Source organism: Prionailurus viverrinus, chromosome B2, assembly GCF_022837055.1.
Source record: "Prionailurus viverrinus isolate Anna chromosome B2, UM_Priviv_1.0, whole genome shotgun sequence".
In the NCBI taxonomy this organism is placed as follows: Eukaryota; Metazoa; Chordata; class Mammalia; order Carnivora; family Felidae; genus Prionailurus; species Prionailurus viverrinus.
Window position 1 is genome coordinate 42,852,630 of NC_062565.1, and position 23,124 is coordinate 42,875,753.

The 23,124-nt window shown below is 38.1% G+C and overlaps 1 protein-coding gene across 4 annotated transcripts in view; it reads right to left on the minus strand.

Annotated features, from left to right (window-relative positions):
* SUPT3H (SPT3 homolog, SAGA and STAGA complex component) overlaps positions 1-23,124 on the minus strand; it is a 540,862-nt gene that overhangs the window by 89,850 nt on the left and 427,888 nt on the right. For all 4 annotated transcript variants that reach the window (XM_047858055.1, XM_047858052.1, XM_047858053.1 and 1 more), the window contains exons 7-10: positions 18,577-18,652; positions 13,268-13,380; positions 11,878-11,985; positions 8,160-8,327 (exon numbers count right to left, since the gene is read on the minus strand). In XM_047858055.1, coding sequence (XP_047714011.1) covers positions 8,160-8,327; positions 11,878-11,985; positions 13,268-13,380; positions 18,577-18,652 — 465 coding nt within the window. The remainder of the gene's footprint in view (positions 1-8,159; positions 8,328-11,877; positions 11,986-13,267; positions 13,381-18,576; positions 18,653-23,124) is intronic.

Sequence of the window (23,124 nt, forward strand, 5' to 3'; positions counted from 1 at the left end):
TTTCTCCCCACAACTTGGATTTATGTTTCATTTCTTTCCTCCATGGCCAATGTATGATTCTACTTTTCTTTACTTTTCCAAATAAATTTGGTTTTAGTCAAAACCATAGGACATTTGGTCAAAATCTCTCAGAACCTCTGGCATGGCAATCAAATAGGATTTCAGAACACTGAAGGAAACGTAAGCTAGAAACTAATGGTTGAAGCGTGATCTTCACTAAAAACATGAAGCTAGGGGCGCCTGGGTGGCGCAGTCGGTTAAGCGTCTGACTTCAGCCAGGTCACGATCTCGCGGTCCGTGAGTTCGAGCCCCGCATCAGGCTCTGGGCTGATGGCTCAGAGCCTGGAGCCTGTTTCTGATTCTGTGTCTCCCTCTCTCTCTGCCCCTCCCCCGTTCACGCTCTGTCTCTCTCTGTCCCAAAAATAAATAAACGTTGAAAAAAAAATTCACTTTTGTGAAAAATGTCATCAGATTTCCAATTTGCCCATTTCCGATTTATCTATAATTAAGTAACCGCAAACAGCAGGAAGTTACCATGTGCACATTTCTACACTTTCTTGACTTGCCCACTGAGTTCTTTGGAAGGGAACCTTTAAATCTAAAATGACAGATTTTGGAAATCTCTTCACATTTCTGTCAACATCCAGGACTTCACTAAGGTACCTGTAATCTGTTCAAATTCAAAATTCATACCAAGTTGAGAATTTTTAATTTAGCAGTGGCTCTACCCTTTTTGTAGTACTCTTCATAATTGTTTCAGAAGAATAAGCATTACACTTATATATTTGTCATTTCATTTTTAAAACTCTTCTATTTGGGGGCACCTGGGTGGCTCAGTTGATTGAGCATCTGACTTTGGCTCAGGTCATGATCTCACAGTTCATGAGTTCAAGCCCCATATTGGGCTATCTGCTGTCAGCATGAACCTGCTTCGGATCCTCTGTCCCCCTCTCTCTCTGCCCCTGCCCAGTTCATGCTCTCTCTTTCAAAAATAAATAAATGTTACAAAAAAAAAAAAAACAAACATCTTCTATCTGCTATGATCACATTTAAAGAGTGCTAGATTTATTTATCAATTCATCTCTCCCATTCGGATTGTGCCAACACTTTAGGATATTCTTTATTTTTAAAATTTCAAGGATAAAGCCTACATATTTGACAACGTAAGGAGTCCTGTTGTGTAACGAGTGATGAAATCTTCACCAAAATAAATCATTTATCTCCTTGAGAAAAGCTCTTGGTAAAGTTCTTCCTCATATGTCAGGTCCTCCTCCTCTTGGCTGCATTCATACCATTCCAGTATTCTTCCACTGCATCTTTACTTATGTCTCTTCATCCAAAAGCTGATGCGGGGAACTGGAGGCTGAAGTATCATATGGAATCCCACATATTCCTGGATTGGAGCACTGTCTCTCCGCTTGTCCTTGCTGGCTTACGTTGAATAAAGTCTCTCCACAGTTTGAACTCGCAACTGTGGTCCAAGGAAGCTACACTGAACTTGTATTGCTGCTGGATCTCAAACAAATATCTGTGCCTGTCCTGACTTTTAAAAAAATGGTCAGCAAGTTAAATCGTCCTATCCTTTCTCGGCCTTTCCCTTGCCAGGGAAGTCCAATTTTAAGAAGGACCTGGAATCTCAGATAATGGCCACTTACTCTTTCCACATCCAGAATGATGGACGAGATCTTTTGTTAAACTTGAAATATTGGTTCTTACAGAGGAGGAGCACATATTTCAGATGAGAGCAAAATAAAAGGTTAGTACTACTATTACTGAAATTGTTATTACTCACTGACCTCAAAGGTTGATTTATAATCTGACTGGCCAGGTATGTGTCTTCCTTTTATTCACTGCTGGACACGTAGCTTTCCCAGAGCTTTGTGCTTATGGAGGATTCTTTTCAGATGAAGGTGGGCCATTCTTTGGCCAAAGATTACAGTATATAATATAGTTAGTTTCAATAGTTGATTTTCTCATTTCAAAGTTTAATTGAGATGTTTACTGTGAAAACTGTAGTTCTATGTAACTAGAAAAATCTTTTCTTTAAGGAAATCAAAACTAGAAAAGGTACTTGAAGAGAAGATGAGAGTATCACTAGATTTAAGGAATCATACATTATGAAATCTGGAAGCAATGCAAGATGCCATCTGTTCTGAACTTCCCCAACTCCTTCCCCATTTTATAGATGAGAAAGTGAGGATAAGGGACATGGCCAAGATTATAGTGACAGTACCCCTGTATGGCTATACATTGAATCTAGGACACATGGCTTCTGGGACTTCTAGGACACATGGCTAATACATATAGGCTTTATTATTTTATGTAGAATGAGTTGTACCATCTTACCACCATAGCTGAAGTTTCCCAGGACTAAAAACGAAAACACAGCAAGAGTCTGAATGTAGAAAGATGTGGATGAGTAAACAGAGAAATAATTAATAGCTTTAAAGTGGGAAATTATTCTGATGTCACTGAGTTTGAATTTAGGAGAATTCAGATATGGACTAATCTAATAACTTTACTCAGGAAACCTTTTCTATAAAACAACTCTAAGGTGATAGCTTTCAACAAGATTTGGAGAGGAGTATTTAAATATTTAAGAGAAAAAAAGAATTCTGCAGAAGTTTTAGAAATTCTTGAAATTTTTATGTATGTGTGCATAATTATCTCAAATGAATTACAACTTCTTACATACTTAATAAAGCAAGTCCACTGAAGAGGTCTTTTAGGTAACATTTTATTGTCCTAATTTCAGTTACTGAGTGAGCTGGAGCTCTATAGCTAAAATTCTTTAAAACTACTTTATAATACAGAAGTTTCTTATAGTTCAAATTTTCCCTTAATAAATAAGCACTGAGCTCTGTTGTTTTGTAAATGGAAGAGGAAACGAGATATGAGACTAAAACTTAAATTTGCTTACTATCATTATAAAATTATATCTTGGCATGGTTCCATTACTTGTAGTGGCAAATGGTTCTTATTGTAGCAACTGAGATTTACTTATTTATTTAAAAAATTTTTTTAAATGTATTTATTTATTTTTGATAGAGAGAGAGAGAGACAGAGCATGAGTGGGAGAGGGGCAGAGAGAGAGAGAGGGGGACACAGAATCGGAAGTGGGCTCCAGGCTCTGAGCTGTCAGCACAGAGCCCAATGTGGGGCTCCAACTCACAACTGTGAGATCATGACCTGAGCTGAAGTCGGACACTTAACTGACTGAGCCACCCAGGCACCCTGTCAACTGAGTTTTAGAAAGGAGTATCAACTTTAAACAAATTATGAAAAACAAGAACATGAAAGCAATAGTGACTGATCAAAACCAGACAGAAATCGGAAAGGGAGTGCCTATATTTAGAAGAAGAGAAGAACAGTGGCTTCACTTTCCTGTTTTTACTGTTTTAGTATAAGGGTGGGCTCCAGTCAGTATAGGGGGCACATGACCTTAGAGACTTTAAGAAATATAGGCCAGAATTCAGGGCACCCACAGCAGGTGTGAAGTGAGGAAGGAAATACCAAAAATGGGCAAAATCAAAGAAGGTTAGTCCCAAATTCCGTGTACAAACTTTCCCAAATCGATTTCTCTGTGGTACCAAAGCCAAGAAACCCAGTTAAAATGACATGAACTGAGGAGAGATTCCAGCTGCTGCCATTGAAGAGGAGTCTGAGTTTCAAGTTTAGAGCTCAGTGTAGAAGAGTAAATTGTCTGCTTAACACACATGCACACAATCACCACCACTATCAACACCAAGAACTCTTCATATATAAGAGTTCACATATAAAAGAGAACACAAAATTTCTATAATATATTACCTATGATATTACCAGGATATAACTGAAAATTACTAGACATGCAACAATGTAAGAAATTGCCTGAGATGAACAGACTGAGAGAGGAGGCATTATTTTGGTCTCCACTGAGCCTAAGTATCACAGAAAGCATGATTTATACTCAATGGAGATGAAAATAAGCCATATTAATTGACCAAAGAAGGATTTTAAAGCAGCTATTATAACTATGTTCAAGAAGATAAGGAAAATAAACTTGTAATAAATGACAAATAAACTAGATACACAACAACTAAAAAGAAATCACGTGGAAATTATAAAGCAATTAAATAGAATATCACAAATAAAAAATTACTGGATGGGTATAACAGACTGGAGCTGATAGAAGAGTCTGGAACATAAAGAAATACCAAAGAATTTATCCAACCTGAAGAAAGAGAAAAGACTGAGAGAACGGTTAAACAGGTACCTGTGGAACAATAACAAAGTAACTATCAAATATGTACCTGGAGTCTCAGAAGTAGAGGAGAGACAGTGAATTGAAGCATAAAAAAATATCTGAAGAAGTAACTGCTGAAAATTCCCCACAAATACTTAAAGGTATAAACCAATAATCAAGAAGCTCAGTGAACCCTAAGCAGGATAAATACAAAGAAAACCATGTTTGTAGATATCACGGTCAAACTGCTGAAAACTAAAAATAAAGACATAATCCCAAAACCATCCAGAGAAAAAGAACACATTACAAACACAGAAACAATAATACAAACTACTGACATATGATTGAAACAATGGGTGCCAGAAAATAGTGGAATGGTATCATTAAAGTAGTGAAATAAAATTGCCAACCCAGAATTCTATATCCAGTGAAAATATCTTCTAAAAATGAAAGAAAAGATATTTTCAGAAATATGAAAACGAAGAGAAACCATCACCAGCTAAACTGCACTGTAACAAATGCTAAAATAAAATTTAGTAGAACAAAAGAGGAAAATAATACCATAAGGAAATCTGTACATAAAAAAATAGTAAATGTTAAATGGAAATGGTAAATGTTAAAGTCTATTTTTTCTCTTAGTTTCATTAAAATACATTTGATTATTTAAGGTAAAAATAGTATTATGGTTTAGAACATAAGAAGATGTAAGATGTATCACAACTATAGCGTAATGGACAAGAGTAAAGTACATGCGTCTTACAAATATGAGTCTCATATTTTATGTAAGCAGTACAATAACTCCAAGTACACTGAAAATTTAAGGATATATTGTAATCCTTAGCATAACCACTGAAAAAATAATGCAAAGAGGTATCACTAAGAAACCAGTAGATAAACTGAATTTCTTAAAGAGCACAGAACCCAAAATAAGAAAGAAAAACTGAGAAACAAAAATAGAACAAGCAGAAAACAAATACCAAAATAGTTGACCTATATCGGATCATGTCAATAAATACACTGAATATCAGGGAATTAAAGACTATAATTAAAAGATATACTTTAGAAAGGAAAAAGAAGCAAGACCCAACTATTTGGTGTTTACAAGAGATGTGCTTTAAATATTAAAGGCACAGATACACTGAAAGAAAACTGACAGAAAAACATATCAATGTAAACAGTACAAGAAGGCAAGAAGGCTATAGTAATCAGATAAAATAGAACTCAGAGTGAATAATATTACCAGTGCTAAAAGGAAGATTTCATAAAGATACAGAGGTACGCCATCATCATGGATTATATGAGTTGGTACTGTTAAGACATTCATAACCCCAAGCTGATGGAAGTATTCAATCTGATCCCTTTCAAACCCCCACTAGGCTTTTTTGTCTTTTTCTTCCTCCCTTCCCCTCTTCTCCTTCCTTCCTTCCTTCCTTTCCTTATTCCTTCCTTTAGGTAGACACTAAGATGTTGATTCTAAAATTTATATAGAAATGCAAAGGACACAGCATGTCCATAAAATTATGGCTGAAAGATAAAGTTTGAGGTCTCATACTACCCACTATAAGACCTACTATAAAGCTACAGTAATCAAAGCAAATGGTACCAACAAAACAACTGACAAATCAGTCAATGAAACAAATGAAATTCCAGAAATAAAGACTAGATATGTGGTCATTTGATTCTTTCTTTCTTTATTTTTATTTGAGAGAGAGAGAGAGAGAGAGAGAGAGAGAGAGAGAGAGAGGTGAGAGAGAGAAAGCGTGAGCAGGGTGCAAGGACAGGGAGAGAGAGGAACTTAAGCAGGCTCCACACTCAGCACACATCCTGACATGGGCTTGATCGCACAACCTGGGGTCATGATCTGAGCTGAAATCAAGAGTTGGACGCTCAACTGAGCCAGCCAGGTGTCAATGGTCATTTGATTTTCAGCGAAGCCACCAAAGCGATCTAATGGAAGAAAAGAGTCCTCAACAAAAAGTTTGGCAATAACCAGATATCCATATGTAAAAAAGTGAACTTGACCTCCAGTCATATAATACACAAAAGTTAATCTGATGATGATGAAATTGAAATGAAAGTGATACAGCTTTCAGAGGAAAACACTTATCACCATGACTTGAGAGTAGTCAAAGGTTTCTTAGGATACAGAGAGCAATAAACGTGTGAGAAAACTGGATGAATGAGACTTCATCAGAAGTTCAAAACGTCTGCTCATCAATATATACCATTAAGACAATGAATAGGTAAGGCATGAACTGAGAAAAAACATGTAGAAAAAACATTTGACATAGGGTTATTACATAGGATATATATAAAGAACCCCTACAGATTGGTGATAAAAGACAATCTTCCCTCAAAATACTGTAGAAAAGATTTGAAGAGACTTTTCCCTTAGGAAGATACATGAATGGTCAGTCAGCACTTGAAAAAATGCTTAACATCATTTGTCATCAGGGAAGTGCTAACTCAAAGTAAAATGAGTCGCTGTTGAATATCCATTAGAATGGTTAAAAATAAAAACAATGATAACACCAAATGCTGATGAACATGTGAGGCATATACTGCAGGTGTAAGTATAAAATGATACAAATATTTTGGGAAAAAAAAGTCGTGGAGTTTCTTTCTTTCTTTTTTTAATATTTATTTTGAGAGCGAGCAAGAGAGTAGAGGAGGGACAGAGAGAGAGGGAGAGGGAGAGAGAGAATCCCAAGCAGGATCTGGCTGTCAGTGGGGCTCAAACCCACAAACCATGAGATCATCACCTGAACTGGAATGAAGGGTTGGATGCTTAACTGACTGAGCCACCCAGACGCCCCACTCTTAGAGTTTCTTTGAACACTGAACACATACATACTCTATGGCCTAGTACTTTAATTCCTAGCTATTTACCCAAGAGAAATAAAGGCATTTGCCCATAAAGACTTTCACGATAAAGCTCACAACAGGTTTATTTAGAATACCTCAATAACTGGAAACAGCCTAGGTATCCACCATAATCAGAATAAATACATTGATATATTCATACAAGGGCATATTACTCAATAATAAAGAGGAATAAATTACACTTATACGGAAAAACAAACTTCAAAAATATCTTGAGTGAAAGACATTTCACTCAAAAGAGTTTACATCCTACATTTTTCTTATATGATGTTCCAGAACAGAAAAAACTGAGCTAGTATGAAAAAAATCAGGACAATGAGTGCCTTTCTAAGGATAGTGGCTGGTATTGACTGGGAAGAGGCATGCAGGAACTTTCTGAACTGATGATAATGTTTTACATCTTTGAGAGGGATTTACAAAACAACAGGTTACACATTTGCCCACATTCGTCAAAGGGTATACTTAAGAATGGAGTGGTTCACTGTGTGCTAAGTTTTACCTTAAAAAAAAAAAAAAAGAACCACAAAAAAATGTTACATAATGAAGTGCTAAGCCATGAGGTGTACTAATGTCTGTAGCTTACTTGGCATTGTAGCTAAAAAAAAAAAAAAAGATGAACTGACAGATGAGCAAAGGAACAATTAGATGCAGAGATATAATAAAAGTCAATAGTTAGATAATACCGTAAGTATGGTAAAATGTTCACTGTAGAATCTAGATGGCAGATACATGGTGTTAACTCTACAATTCTCTTAATGTTTTTGTTACGTTTGAAAATTTTTCTAATAAAATATTAGAAAGAAATCATTATCTTGCTTTATCCAGAAGAAACCTGTTACGAAAGTTTCAGTAGAAGTCATTAAGTATGGTCAAGCATAAATTGGTTGTTTCTAAAAATCTGAATGATGCGCAAAACAGAGCACATTTTCCAGATCTCTGAAACAAACTCAACAAGCCTTTCTCCGCTCTGCATCAGAAAAACGAAAACAAAACAAAACAAAACAAAAAAACAAAAAACAAAAAAGGAAAAAGAAAAAAAATTTTCACTGACCTTTTTTCTTTTCCTTTGCTTGGTTTTAGTCAAGTCTTGTCCAGCACTCCCATTCCCAAGGGATCCTGCTGTGGTTTTCCCTGAGTGCTGTGACCCAGATGATGGGGCTGTTGGTGTGGGAGGAGGCGTGGTCTCAGGAGATTCTGGGTAGGACTTCATGCTAGACCCCTGCCCAAAGAGATTTATTTGGTTTTGAAATCAAGTGACCAGGACTTCTACTGACATTCAATTTGGTTGAATACCTCCTGAATTCAACACTTCTTGAGGTTTACAAGTATCAAAACACAATGTATGATTATCTAGTGCACAGAAATGGTGCCCTGTCTTGCCCCTGAGAGTCTAAATAGTCTAAATTTTTAATCTGTCTGATCAGCTTAATCTTAATCTGTCTACTACAGCTTCTGAAATTTCTGTTGATTCGGTCAGATAGAGAGATTTCTACTTGGAGGTTCTGTCAGCATGTCAGACTTACATGTCTCAAAAGGTACCTCTGAAGTCCCCCCCAAACCGGACGCTGTCCAGACATGATTTGTATCAGTGTGACCAGCCTTCTACCAGTGACTCAAACTCAGTGCCTGAGGGTCACTGTAGATACCTCTAGCTCCTTCCATTTCTAGTTCCTTCCTTCTTTCATAATATCCCTCATTTCTATCTGGTTTCTTTGGCCATGACTGCAGGTCTGTTCTCTCTTCCATGTGGAAGTGCTTCAAATGTTTGAGGACTGTCACTTTGCATAGCCTTTTTTCTTTTATAGGTCAAATTAGCTCACATTCCTTCAACCACTTATTTCAGGTTCTTTCACCCTCTAATAACTCTCCTTTAGATATCCTCTACTGTGTCAATGTCCTTCCTATTGGATGGTACCTAAACACTGAAACTAAACACAAAAATTTCCTTATCAGTAACATCACAATATTAGCTCCTAAGAAATGTACAGGCCAATAAAAGCCTAGAAGTTTTTTTTCCACATATGGTATTATTAGTCCACATTTTCTTTATCCCACCACCTATACTAACCATACTATCTGCTGGCCTACACTTCTCCATATTTAAAAAAAATAAGCCAAACTTTGTAAAATGTTTGGCTGAAATGCATGTATTGGTTTCAGAAATATTTTTTTGATTTGGCTGCCGAGGAACATTATCAAACAAGAAAGAATAAGGCTAATTTGGCATGAGTTGTTCTTAGGAAAAACAAGGTAACTCCTAGAGATCTCTGCTTGCTTGCATAAACCATATGTTAGGAAAAAAACCCTTAAAAATTAACTTCAATTCATATTAAAGATGCTAATCTGAGAACGCAAGCATAACTAGCTTGGTTCCTTATATGCCTAGTGTTCAAGAATGTCAGTCATTAAAACAGAATGTATTATGTATTAACTCCATGCCTTGAGAGCTTGATTCCAATCCAAAGCACGTAGCACCTCCGTTTGGCTCTTCCTAAAACACCCATTTGAACTCATCACCCTTTAGGAGCCAAGAACCCTTCAACTCTTCCTTAACTCTAAGAGCCTAAGGCTTAATTTTCTAATCTGACCTCCTCTTCTTCCTCAATGAATCCTTTGCTTGAATATTTTAATCAGCTTTGTTTTTCCCTTCTACAATTATACCTATGCTGCCTCTGAGGCCTAGAATATTCTCTCCAGTTTTACCATCTTGTCAAAGTCCTATCTTCCCTCAACACCAGCTTCCTCTCTGAAGTCTTCTCTACAGTCAGGGATTGTTTCTACCTCCATGCTTCCTGTCTTTGGCACTCATCTGGAAATTAGCCTATGCAATCTCAAATTGTCTGTTTGCTTGTTCTTCATTTCCTTGTTTGTTTTACAGAACACAGATCATACCAGTCTTTGGGGTTTCCCTTTGTACCCAATTTGCTAAAAAGCCCTTTAGAGCAGGCCCTTGATGTTGGTTGCTCGTTTGTAACACTGATGAGGAAGAATCCTACTTTAGAGTGGCCATTCTCTGTGTTTTGTCAGGTAATAAAGGGCAGGAAGATTTCCAGTCCTTCTGAATGTTCATTTTGACCACCAGTCACACAGGAGGAGGGGTGTCTGGACAGCCAGGGAAACGCTTGAGGCTTTGCTAACATATTTAGTCAGGATGCTTTCCGACACTCACGCTCCCGCCTCCCAGAGAGCCCGGGAAACCGAGCACACACAGGCCATTTTTCTTAACTACTGGGTAGCTGGGAGCAGCAGCTGTGGTTGCTGAGCGGTTGCCCAGGGCAGCTTGGCCACCCTGGAGAACCAAGAAAGAAGGGAAATAAAGAGTTTTCCTAGCCATGCAAGCAATCCCTTGAATGTTAAGGGAAAACTAGGCTTGTTATGTTCACTGTAAATTTCTTCAATTAGAAATGTTACAACAAATTTGTCTGATGTTAATGAAAAGCATACTTATACACATATTCATAAAGTGAACGTGTACCAAAGATATTTTTAAAGGGTGTTCTTTGACATCGTAATTTGGGTTTGTAACGTAAAGAAAACAAAGTGTTTAATCAACTGAGTAAGCTTTAGGGACTTTTAAAGTATGATGACTGATAATGATGTATGATCTTTTCTAAGGAAAAAAAAAAGGATTTGTAATGGGCAAAACACTTTAATTTCTACTTGGATTCCAAGCCAATCCGATCCTCCAAGGGGAACAAAAAGATGTCAATCTTCTGACGGATAATAAGATATATAGGCATATATATTTATATATTTTCTAAGTATCCAAGAGCAGAGATGCTTAAACTTGGGGTCCATAGGGTTCACAGATCCCTTAGATCCACAGAATGGTTTCAGAGGGTCTTTGAACACCCTGAATTGTATACAAAATTTGTGAATGTGTTTACGGAGACAGGGTTTATAGTTTTTGCCAAATTCTCAAAGGGGCTTAGCCATTTTCAGGTTATATATTTCACCCAACTTGATCCAAAGCTCACTTCACAACTATACATGTAGATGTTAACCTAACCTCCTTGCTGCCTTCTATCCGGTTATTAGATTGAATTATATGAAATTGGTGTTTGTGCTAGTAAAAAAAAGTTACATATTAGCAAGTTCATTCAATAGATAATACCACATTTCTGGTTTGCAGGTATATGCTGCTTACAGAGAACCTTCATAATAAGAATGGTACACAGTTATTGCACAATGTCTTAAAGTCTGGCAAGATTTTATAGTCCCCTAAGTGGGGGTCCCAGCCACATAAACTGGATATGAAAGGATGTGATCCTCACATGACAAGGGCCAATCTGAACACAGAGAATAAGTGGAGCCATGCTTCTTTAAATAATGTTTAGAGCTGGATCAATAACTGGGAAGTAAAATTATCAATAAACGTTGGGAATTATTAGTACACGAATAACAGTGATCCTCTCATTTCTGAGGCGCAAAGAAATAAAGAACTATTCTCAACATTATTCAAAGGCCCACACCGGTTGTTCACCTCCCTGGAAACGAGGTGAGGTCTACAACTATCCCTCTTTCACTGCAGGGCTAGGGAAGCTAGATAAGGCAAGAAAAAGGTGAGCAAATAATTGTATTAAGTGGCTTGTTAGGGCCTGGAACATAGTAGGAACTCAGAAAATCTCTGTTTGAAAGTTGAGTGTGTTCAGATTCCTGACTGAAGGCTACACATTCCTACATTGTCTTTTTCAAAGAATTACTACCGTAAACACCAGGCATGAGAAAAATCCACAGATGTGTCAAAGACAGATTTTTTTGCTACTCACCTCAGCAGAGTTGTGATACTGAATGAAGGTTGCAGAAATGGCATGGCTGAAGGGGTCTCCTGCCTTGGTTACCATGTCCTGCCTCACAAGAAGAGCCAGGTCCACTAACTAGATCAGAGTAATGAAAAGAAGTCACATCACTGGAAAGAACCACCAATGTCAATGCAGTGGCGAAACTAAAAGCAATCCATTCCAAATGTTACTGATCATACGGTGAGCCTAAAAATCTGTACTGTGCACATGAGCATATGCTTTCATTGACTGGAAAATGGACCTATCCATGAATAGAAACACCATAAGAAACTCTTAAAAACTGACAATAAACTGAGGGTTGATGGAGGGTGGGAGGAAGGGAAGGGTGGGTGATGGACATTGAGGAGGGCGCCTGTTTGGATGAGCACTGGGTGTTGTATGGAAACCAATTTGACAATAAATTTCATATTAGAAAAATGAAATGAATAAACTGGTTAGATATGCTATATTCTAAACTGTGCTTTTATTCTATCAAGAGTACGGATGATTTTTATCCAGTAAAACATAAATGCAATTTAATGCAGCAGGCCGAATTTATTGAATAAACATGTGCTATTGAAAAAAAAAAAAGAAACAATATATTCTGACTTTCTAGGGGAGTAGTTCTCAGATTGTATTTAATAATCACTAGGGGAAGCATTTTAAAATAGAGATTTCTGGGCTCTAGATACCGAGATTCGAATTTGGTTACGTTTTATTTTCTTTTATTAGTTTCTTTTATTTTTTAAAGTTTATTTATTTATTTTGATGGACTGAAGAGGAGCAGAAAGAGAGGAAGACAGAGAGAATTCCAAGCAGGCTCTGCACTGTCAGCACAGAGCCCGACGTGGGGCTCCATCTCACGAACCATGAGATCATGACCTGAGCCGAAATCAAGAGTTGGATGCTTCGACTGAGCCTCCAGGGCGCCCCTCCGGGTTAACGTTTTAAACAAGCAGCCAGGAGAGGCTGATGCTTGTGGTCAAAGGACCATGCTTTGATTCTGGACTCAGGTTTTGGTAAGCACTCAGTAGACTGTACATAACTAGAAAGGTATTTCTCAAAGCTCAAAAATAATCTCTAAACAAGGTAGATGTGTCCTTAGAATTCAAGGCTGCAAAAAAGTAAGCAGGGATACACAACTTCGGGTTAGGATCAAGTTGTAACAAACAGCCACTTTTACCCTAACACCCACCAGAGTTGAGGATACAGAGAAACATAACTGAAGGAAATTTCAGAAAATGGCAAGATTGCCATAGGATGCAACTCATGGCTGTTCTCATTCCTGGAAGAGTAGCGGTAGAGGACCTGATCATGGACAGGGATTAGGAGAAAGCAGTCATGAATGGCCTGCTAGGCCAGATATTATAATTCTTACCTGTGCCACAGTTTCATATGCTAAATATGCTAAAATTTCCATAGCGACAACATTGGGTTTTATCTCCATACTGCTGCAGTCCAACCAGTCTCGAAATTTGGAGGCTTTTTTGGCTAGCCATCAAAAAAATAAATATCGAAAATTTAATTTTTAAAGTGTTTTAATACTTCATGTTACCATCACAAAATGGAAATTACATTTGAAAAATAATGCATCTAAAACGCTATGTTTTCGAAGCCCTAATGATAGTGTCGAGATATTCAAGCCCCGAGAAATTCCTCATGCATTTGGGTCTTTGCGTTTTGTATCCGTGCTACGTAACACAGTACACGAGATGACTTAATGTTCAGACCTTCTCACAGTGTCAGAATAAGTCACCGTTGGCCATAGCTCATGTATTAACAACAGTCAAAGGGGTCGCTTGATTGTAACTTTAATTTATGCTTGTGGAAAGAAATTCCTGCAAGAAGGAACCTGTGATTAAAAAAAAAAGAAAACGGGAACGTACAGAAATTGTATTCGCGATACATTTCAAAATGTGTCTATTACTGGAACAGGCTCAAAGTCACACATTCAGAATAAAATAGAAAAAGTTTATGCCTGCGGTTACAGAATAAAATAGAAAAAGTTTATGCCTGCAGATGTCCAAATTCTTAAGCCTGACTTTCCGAACCTCCAGACTGATTTCAGCCTGTCTTTATACCAGTGCCTACTGAAATGCCACCTGGCCTTGAGTCAACCCTCTCTCTGTTCACCCCGGCTCCTTTCCCTCTGTGGAATGGCATCCCGCCTCTCTTCTTCACTCACACGGGTCCTGCCTGCACTGTGTACTTCCCCACACAGTCATTTACTGAACACTTATATCATCAGATACCCTTTCATGTCCGCTTATCATTTCTGAAACCGTATCAGAAGATTTTTTGCAGGCAAACACCAAGCATCAGGTCTCTCTCTCTGCATCCCTAACGGTACCAAGCGCATGAGGAACCTTCCGGTAAAGATCTCTAAACTGCCACAGTCCGAGGCAGAGTCTAACCTGACATAGGGCCTTTATTAGATATTACTAATTTAACCAGTAATCAACAGGGAAGAGAGTGATGGTAAAGAAATCTGTGCCGATTATTCTTTTGGTTAATCTGGTCCCACGGGTCTATTAAAACCCTTAACGGTCACTCAAAGCATGATGTTTGGATCCTTACAGATACAGGCTTCATGAATTCCACATACAGAAGAGTTTTCTTGTAAATAAATCACAGAAGACATGAAGTCTTGCTATCGAAGTGTATATCCAAAGCTGTCAACTGTGGCAGAATTATGATAATCCCCTCAAAACTATCTCCCCAAAGTAACCAATCTTCCACCTACTCTCTGACATGCAACATTCCATCTAACTAGCGAGCTGCAATAGCTCCCAAACACTTGTGTAACATCTGTGGAATACTTCTGAAGTTCAAGTTAACAGGCAGCAATTTGGCAAAATCAATAAAAGGTACCATATTCACTTCTCCCTTTGACAGGTTGTTAGGAACACAGAAACAGGTATTTTGTGACTATGCTCTAAGCGATTTAAGAGAGGGAAGGGATAATTCCCAGTATTCCATCAGATCTGTCCACCCAAGCAACAGAATTGGTGGCTTCCTCACTAGATTTTAAGCTCTGAGAATGCAGGGATAAGGACCATGTGTCCACCCTGTATCCCCAGCACCTAGAATACGAATAGTGCCTGGCATCAGCAGACTCAAAATAAATATTTCTAGATAAAAACTGAATGAACAAATGAATGAAAGATGATACTTCTTTAAAGGGTAGGGTCTCAACTTTTCCATGTCCAAAAGGTGCACAGAGGTCCCATAAAACCACTGTGGGTTACTGCTATTCCAACAACAGGTGAAGATTCCCTGAGAGAATTCCCTCCCTGTCAGCTGCAGAAGGATGGCTTCAGCGACAGACCTTCCCAGGGTATTGCTGGGAAACACCAGCAAAAGAGGCACAGATACCCCCAGTCATGACAGTTTTTTTCCATCGAGAGGTGGGGGGCACCAGAATGAATGAGTTCCTTCACCTTTACTCCTCTTCTCAATGTATCAGGAGAAAGGGTAATCATGGAAATTGATCAACAATTTCAACAGAATCCTGAACACAGGTCAGAAGTTCCTAGGATTATCAGTCTTCTGTGCTGGAATTAAAATAACTTCATACGGGGAATTTAAGATTAGTTAATTCTCATACACATTTTTTTCTTTCTCATCATCGATCACTAGAAAAATTCAAGTTTCTCTCAATATCCCATTCTTGCATCCCTGCATACTATCTCCTTGTTTCTACCCCAACCGTCTCCCAGTCTTGCCATTCTGATCCTTCCCTTAGTGCCCCCTCTAATGCTCCCTCCACTCTGAAGAAGTTCTTCTGCGACTTCAAGCTCTTCAAAATTACTGCTACTTGGATTAACTGAAAATAATCCTCCTCAGAAGGCCTGGTCCTCCCTGGAATCTTCTGTAGTAGAGATTCCTTCTTTCTTTCCTCCTGTACATACATACTGATCAGCCATGGACTGCCAGCCTCTTCATTTCCCCATACACCAGAGCGCTGGGAGGTCAGACCTTCATTCTCTTAGTTTCTCCGACAGGGAAAACACAGGACAAGCGGACAGAGACTTCTTACCAACAACAGAGGCTAAAAGACAATGCTATCCTGTTTTAACAAATAACTACTAGCCCACAATTTCCTACCCGACTAAACTACCACTTAAGTATGAGGGCAAAATAAAGCATTTTTAAGACAAAAATGAGTGCTTTAAGCTCTCACAGAGCCTTGGGAAAAACAAAATTAGGCTGAGAAGGAATGTTTACTAATGATCAACTTAAAAAATTTAAGTCCAGGATGCGTATTAAACAATTAAGGATAGCAACTAGAATAATAGAAAGAGAATATACACTATACAAACTGTTTGAGGAAACACGGAGTGAAGAAAATCTAATTAATCTGACAGAACAATGAAAAGGAGAAGGAAAAGCAAAATAAAAAAGTAAATTTAAAGCACAAAGACAGCATATATAAACCCAACAGTATAAGTAATTAAACACACATAAGTTAAAATCAGCAATTAAAATACAAGGAGACTCTCAGATTGACTAAAAAGAAAATCTACGTATTTGTTTACAAAATTCATATATGAAACAAAAGGTTGAAAGGAAAGGCTTGCAAAAAGATTTATCAATTTATAACTAAATTTAAGCTATGTGAACTAACGTTCATATCAGATGTTAAGACTTTAAGGGAAATGACTATCTAACTTACATAAATATAAAAACCAAAGTGTTGGTGAATTTGATCAGTATCCCAATTCTGCAACTTACCTTCAGCCTAAAAAGTTATACTTGTTAATTTAAAAATGCATCAGTAGTCCCAATCAGTGAATGCCAAGATCAAATATTTAAGAAGACACATACAGCTGGACCACAATTCCTATATCCTGGTAATTTATCAGAAGGGTAGAAATGAAAAAAGCCTACCATTCTGACCAGTGTGGGTATTAGTTCTAAATGTGCCGACCCACCTGGACTAAGCATTCCCAACCACAGCACTCTGGCATATAAAACAGAGTCTTCCACTAAGGTTTCATAATGAAGCACCTATGGGCATCATATGAAGAAGTATTTTTAAATGCCCAAATCCATCCTCTTTAAAAAAATTAAGCATTGGGGCGCCTGGGTGGCGCAGTCGGTTAAGCGTCCGACTTCAGCCAGGTCACGATCTCGCGGTCCGTGAGTTCGAGCCCCGCGTCGGGCTCTGGGCTGATGGCTCGGAGCCTGGAGCCTGTTTCCGATTCTGTGTCGCCCTCTCTCTCTGCCCCTCCCCCGTTCATGCTCTGTCTCTCTCTGTCCCCAAAATAAATAAAAAACGTTGAAAAAAAAATTAAAAAAAAATAAGCATAATATTATGTCTAAGCTATAAGTATATTCTATAGAAAGGGAAAATATTCATTATTACTGAGTTACAAACAAAAAACTGAGTTGTTAAAAGTCCGATTTCCAAACATAAGATGTATGAGGACGCTCCGGTGGCTATCTGTTTTAGTGTGAAATAGCACGTCTGTTCCTTTAAGTGAATTAAATTTAAAATATGATTTTAAAAAATAGTTCAATAGCACTAAACGTTACTTTATAAACTGGAGATTTATACTTATAAAAGACTTGAATGCCATTTTTAAACCTAAAAATTACAATACAAAAACCTCTCATTTGCTGAAATTGCCATGATCTGAAGTGTCATTTACTTAATGCTTCACAGATGTAGGATGCCAAACTGTTAGTCAGACTGCAAAGTATATTTAGTTAGGACAAAAAAGCTCCCCAAACATGTTTTCCTATATTTTACTGACATTTACATGGGACGCTGTTGGAAATGTGTCATTTATTTGTACTTGATGATCTAGAAATGAAGCTCTCATTTTCTTTTTTCAAATCAAATGCATTGTTATTAGGACCACAGAACAGTTTTTCCATTTAAAGACACCATTGTGTCTATAATCCCTCAGACCAGGGTCATGTGCTATTCTGTCAGATTTTTAACCGGACTTTTCATCACACTTACTCTTTGACCTTTCCCCCGAGAGTCTTAGTCATGGAACTGTTGTGGTGAGGGTGTCTGCTGCACAATTGAGCCCGCTATGTATCACGAGCCTTTCTGTACTTTTAGTAAGCTTGTGTGCAATGACGGACAGTACTTAATTTATCACTAGGTTATTAGTGTTACAAGAGCATGGACTAATGAATTTGGCTCACACTGAATGCCTGTTACAGCAGGGGGTTACACACAAAAATGGAAGAGACTATTGATACGTTCCTTTGGGGTAATAAGAGTATGCATAAATAAATGGAAAGCCTGGTATTTATTAATATTGGGGGCTCTTAAATGTCATGACTGTGCCACTCCAGTCCATTGTGGGTCAAGTACAATCAGCAATACTAGTGTAAATATGACTAAGAAACTGGAAACGAAATTAAAGTGGGAACGTTAAAGAAAATGGAATTTTTCTGACTAAAAGTAATGTGAATAATTAACATGGCTCTCTGTATACTACCAGCACCCTTTAAAACCTCTTAAGACTATTAATTACAAAATAGTAGAGTGGGGTAAAATCTTTTATAGACTCCCCTACAATGCAGGGGTTGTTTCTGTAATAGTTATAACTATGCATATATTAAATTCACCAATTTCTAAGGAACGGAGATTGCGTCATACTTTAGTATATCTGTAACACATAATCTCTTAAACATATAATGAAGCAAAATTAAACATTTACTTACAGAAACTTAATTGTCGACTTTCACAGAATTCTGCATATTGAGCTGAATCCATAATTCGAGTTTGCCTTTCTGCTCTCTAACAGATAAAGAGACACACAAACAATGTTTCAGGGCAAGTAGACCACTGTCTATGTTTTCTTGGCTAAAACGCAGAAATGAAATTCCATTTTTCTTTCTTGACTTTAAGTAAACAGTTTAGTACTACCATAAATATCATGATACATAAAATTATGTTAAGTTAACTGTAGTTTTGAAGCTTGTGTCTTTTGGAAGTTTAAAATACCATTTTCTTCTCCTCTGTTATTGTCATTATAGCCGAAGGAAAAAAACCCTAAAGAATCTTACTTCTTAGATTGTGTACTTCTAAATTTTCTTAATCACCATCCATCTAAGGAAAAACCGTGAGAAGATGATAACAAATCAAACAGAAAAACTGTTAATCATTATTGCCCAGCTATTGCCATAGAGCTGGGGATTTGCAATGTTAAAATTGGAGTCAATGAATGGAATCCATACAGTTTCCCTCAGAACACAGAGCCAGAGCTAACAAATCCATATTTTAAACTGCAAAGAAAATAAAGAAAAAGGTAAACACAACACAAAACCTTTAATCTGAGTCCAGGTATGATTCACAGTTTGGTAGAGTTTCATTCGTGGGTTTTTGATTCAGTATAGCAGATGTTTGCTGCTTCATTGTCCCACAAGAGGTAGGATAATTATAATTCACCCATAGTTCGGTGGGAAAGAATATGACCGCTTCCGCTTCCTTGGCAAGGGAAGCATTTTGAAATGAGACAGGCTGGTACTTCTTGGAATGAGATTCTGGCCAGTAAAGGAAAAAAATTCCCTGAGATTTTAATTTTTTTCTGCTTTGGAAGGGCTCTCAGCAAGTTTTCTTTATCACAGTTGGGAGTACATAAGTACCACTGCTAACGTCTGGATGTTTTTATATATTTTTTTAAACTGAAATTATTGTTTTTTCATTTTGTTTGATTTGGGTAGTGGTCAACTGAATTCTGATGATGTATCTGTTGATGGAACGAATAATCGTGTACTAATGCTGCTCCATGCAGAAAAGACAGATGGGGTGGTGGGAGTTAAGGTAAAATTCACCAGCTCCTGTGGTTCTCAGACCACTGACTTTTTTCCCCCTTGCTTCTCTTTTTCTTTTCTTTCCCTCTCTTCTTTCCTTCCTAATCTCTCCTGACCCCATACATACAAACACATATACGTGCTGACATAAACCCAGACTTCTTTATTTACCCTCTAGGTTCAAGTATCCTTTTTGAACATGTATTAATAAATAGCATGCACACATTATGTACATTATGTGCAGTGCATATCTGAAACATTATGTTTCCTTAAGGATGTATTATTGGGTGAATTTTTCAATACTTAGAAGTATTTTTTGATATGTGAATGCATGATTTGGTTTTGTCCTTTTTAGCGTACCTGACACATGACTCAGTAAACGTGTGCTAATGGACAGTAGGAAATAAGGGAGAATTTTGAATATAAGGTGTTTATTAAAAAAAAGGTTCTAAGGCATAACGCTGTCAGTGTCTGACTATACATTTGTATTTCTACCTCCGAGAGAATTTCTGACCATGACAATTAAACAATGAAACCTCCGTGAAATGAACAAATGCTACCATTTTAGCCTACGATCAGGGCAAATGACCATCATCGCCATGATGTGGCTAGTCCTTGATTATCTACGCATTCCTGTATGTCTTCTCTGCTGCTCTCCAGCTAGGCAGCTTCATCCACCCAACACATGCTAAACAGAAAGGACTTAGATAAATAATGGAAAAAGAAAATTCCTAATGGGATTCTTAACACTAACTTTCCTTCCACCGAGCTGGACAATCAAGATTTGGTTTCTCTATAGATGTTTGCGTGGTTGATCATTAAGCATCTGAATATGTATTCTTGGAAACGGAAGGTAGGAACACTCATCCTAAGGGGCTCAGGCTTCCAGGGTTGTGGGCTTTAATCAAGCCAGGCATTTGATGTAAGATCCCGAGCTACATTTAAAAGACACTGGAGGACTTCCAATTATTACAGCTAGCGTCGATTCCTTTCGGACACCTGATTCACGGTCTATTGTCTTTTTTTCATCAAGTATCTTAAGTTTGCTTTCAATTCCTCTAGCACTGAAGCTTTAGAGCCCCATGAGGCTGGCCCTTGGCCGTGAGCAGGAAGCCACCGACCAAGTGCCCAGCATACAGCACACGCTCAGGAAAGAGCAGCTGACTTAACAGCAAAGATGCGCAGGCACTACAAAACCATGGCATATCAGAGCTGGAGGATGACTTCAAGTTCACCTTGTTCAAACTCCCTCATCTTAAAGAGAAGGAAATTGAGGCTCAGAGAGAGGTGATTTGTCAAAGGTCATCAAGTTAGTACTGCAGGCCTGGACTGCCAATTCCGGAGCCAGCCTATTTTCATTATAAGAAGTTGTCTCCAACCTACAGTAATGGTGTTACTCCAATATTTTTCTTTGGAATCCTCTAAAGTCTATACATTCCCTTACTAACCCATATCATGTGGCCACCATTAGTAATGTGCTCAAAGTGCTCATGCCCAAATACAATTAAATAAGGTCCTGGGTCAGCAAAGAAGGCATAACCCGGGGATAATCAAGTGCAGAGTGTTCAAACTGTAATGAACCTGAGAGTGCACAGGTGTGCTGCAAACACAATACAGGTGTGCAGACATCCTGTTTTCCCCTCAACCTTCTAAATGTGCAGGAGGCTGAGGCAGCAGAACCCCCAGGCCGGTATCTGGTTGTAAGCTGCCTTGTCCATTTACCGCAGTGTGGCATAAAACGATCACTTTCTACGTGTGCCGTGACACGAAAGAGGGTGGGAAGCAGTTGTACTAAAACCAATGTCCCTGAATGTTACGTGACACAGCGCATGTGTGCTATTCACAGAATGGTCAAGTGAGCTCAAAATGAAATCAGAGACACCGACCGGCAGTCCAGGATGCTGAGGATGATTCAGATATGCTCATCACGCTAATTTTCGTCTACTCCTCTCTCTTCCCCATGAGTTATTTCAAATAAACTGAAAGAAAGGGACAAATGTGGCCTTATAAAAGGGCCCAAATCTCTCACATCTGATTATATTATCTCTGGTCTATACACTGTCACCTTAAAATCAGGAAAGGTGGTAAGTATCTAACCCTCATAGACTCTGTGTTCTTTAAAGATAGTTAACCATGTTTTACTTCTCTAATCTCAGCATTGGTCAGTGCTTAGCTTGGATTTACCTGGATCCCAGTAAATGTCACTGGCTAGGTACATGGGTGGGCAGGTGGATGGATGGATGGATGGATGGATGGATGGATGGAGGCAAAAGAAATGCATATAAATCCTTGTTGCCTGATCTAAAATCAGGAACTGTTAATATTTGTAATCAAGTTGTCCAAATTCCAGAGAGGGTAGGTGGCTTTTTAAAGCCAAAGTCCCATAAAAAAAATCAAGACATTGGCCAACTTATTAAATAAGCTGGCTCCAATTTTCTGTAATGTTCTCATTCCACTTGCCCTTCTGCCTCTATTCAGATCACCCATTGCAATCCACGCTTTGAGTGCACACTGACAGTCCTCTTCTATTCCTGGTACTGTAGGGAATCACCGGAAAAGATGCAAGAGGGAAAATCATAAGCCCTGTAGAACAGCGTGATCAGAAAAACAATGCTTATTCTGTACAGAGAGCAGCACAATAACCTTTAAAATAAACCGTTGTAAAAGCTCCATTTCTCAGTTGAGGATACTGAGCTCTAGAGAGTAAAAAACAATCTTTTTTTAGAGAAGTAAAAAAAATAGCTTTTTAAGCATAGAGTTGATAAAGCTAGTAAGTAAAACTTGGGTCCTAGACATCCTCCTGTGAGGTATATCACTGAACAATCATGGCAGGTTAATCATAGCTTTTATTCATCCTGGATATTCTCAAATGACACAATGTGCTCCTGATCTCAGACTGCCACATGGACGTAAGGTCATCTGTGGATTAGTCACGCTCTTGTATCTACAAGTCCAATTTGTTTTCTACTTATCTGTCAATTCTACCCAGTCCTTGGTTTATGGTACATACTAGAGGCTTTTTAAGAAATTAGACCTTACCAGTACTACAATCTAGCAAAATATTCCCATAGAGGGGCATACATGGAAAAATCACTTTCGGACGAATTATTCCTAACCTTTTCCAAGCACGCAACAATATGCTAAAATTTCATTGGAATGGCTCTTTAAAAATGGCTCTTTAAGAGAGCATAGTTACGCTAATCGTCATTCATTTCACTACCAAGAAGTTAACAGCCTTTTCTGGCTATTGTAAAACAAACTCAAAAGGCAGAATTCCATGCCAGATGAACTCATTTTCTTGGGTCCTACCTAAATGAAAACAGAGAAGCAGATATCCCTACAGATGCAGTACCCAGTATGATTCGTTTGCTTGTTCACTACCTTAACAAAACAGGATCTGAGTATACATTTGTTAATTTAAATTTTCAGTGAGGAGCTCTCATTTCAATGAACGTG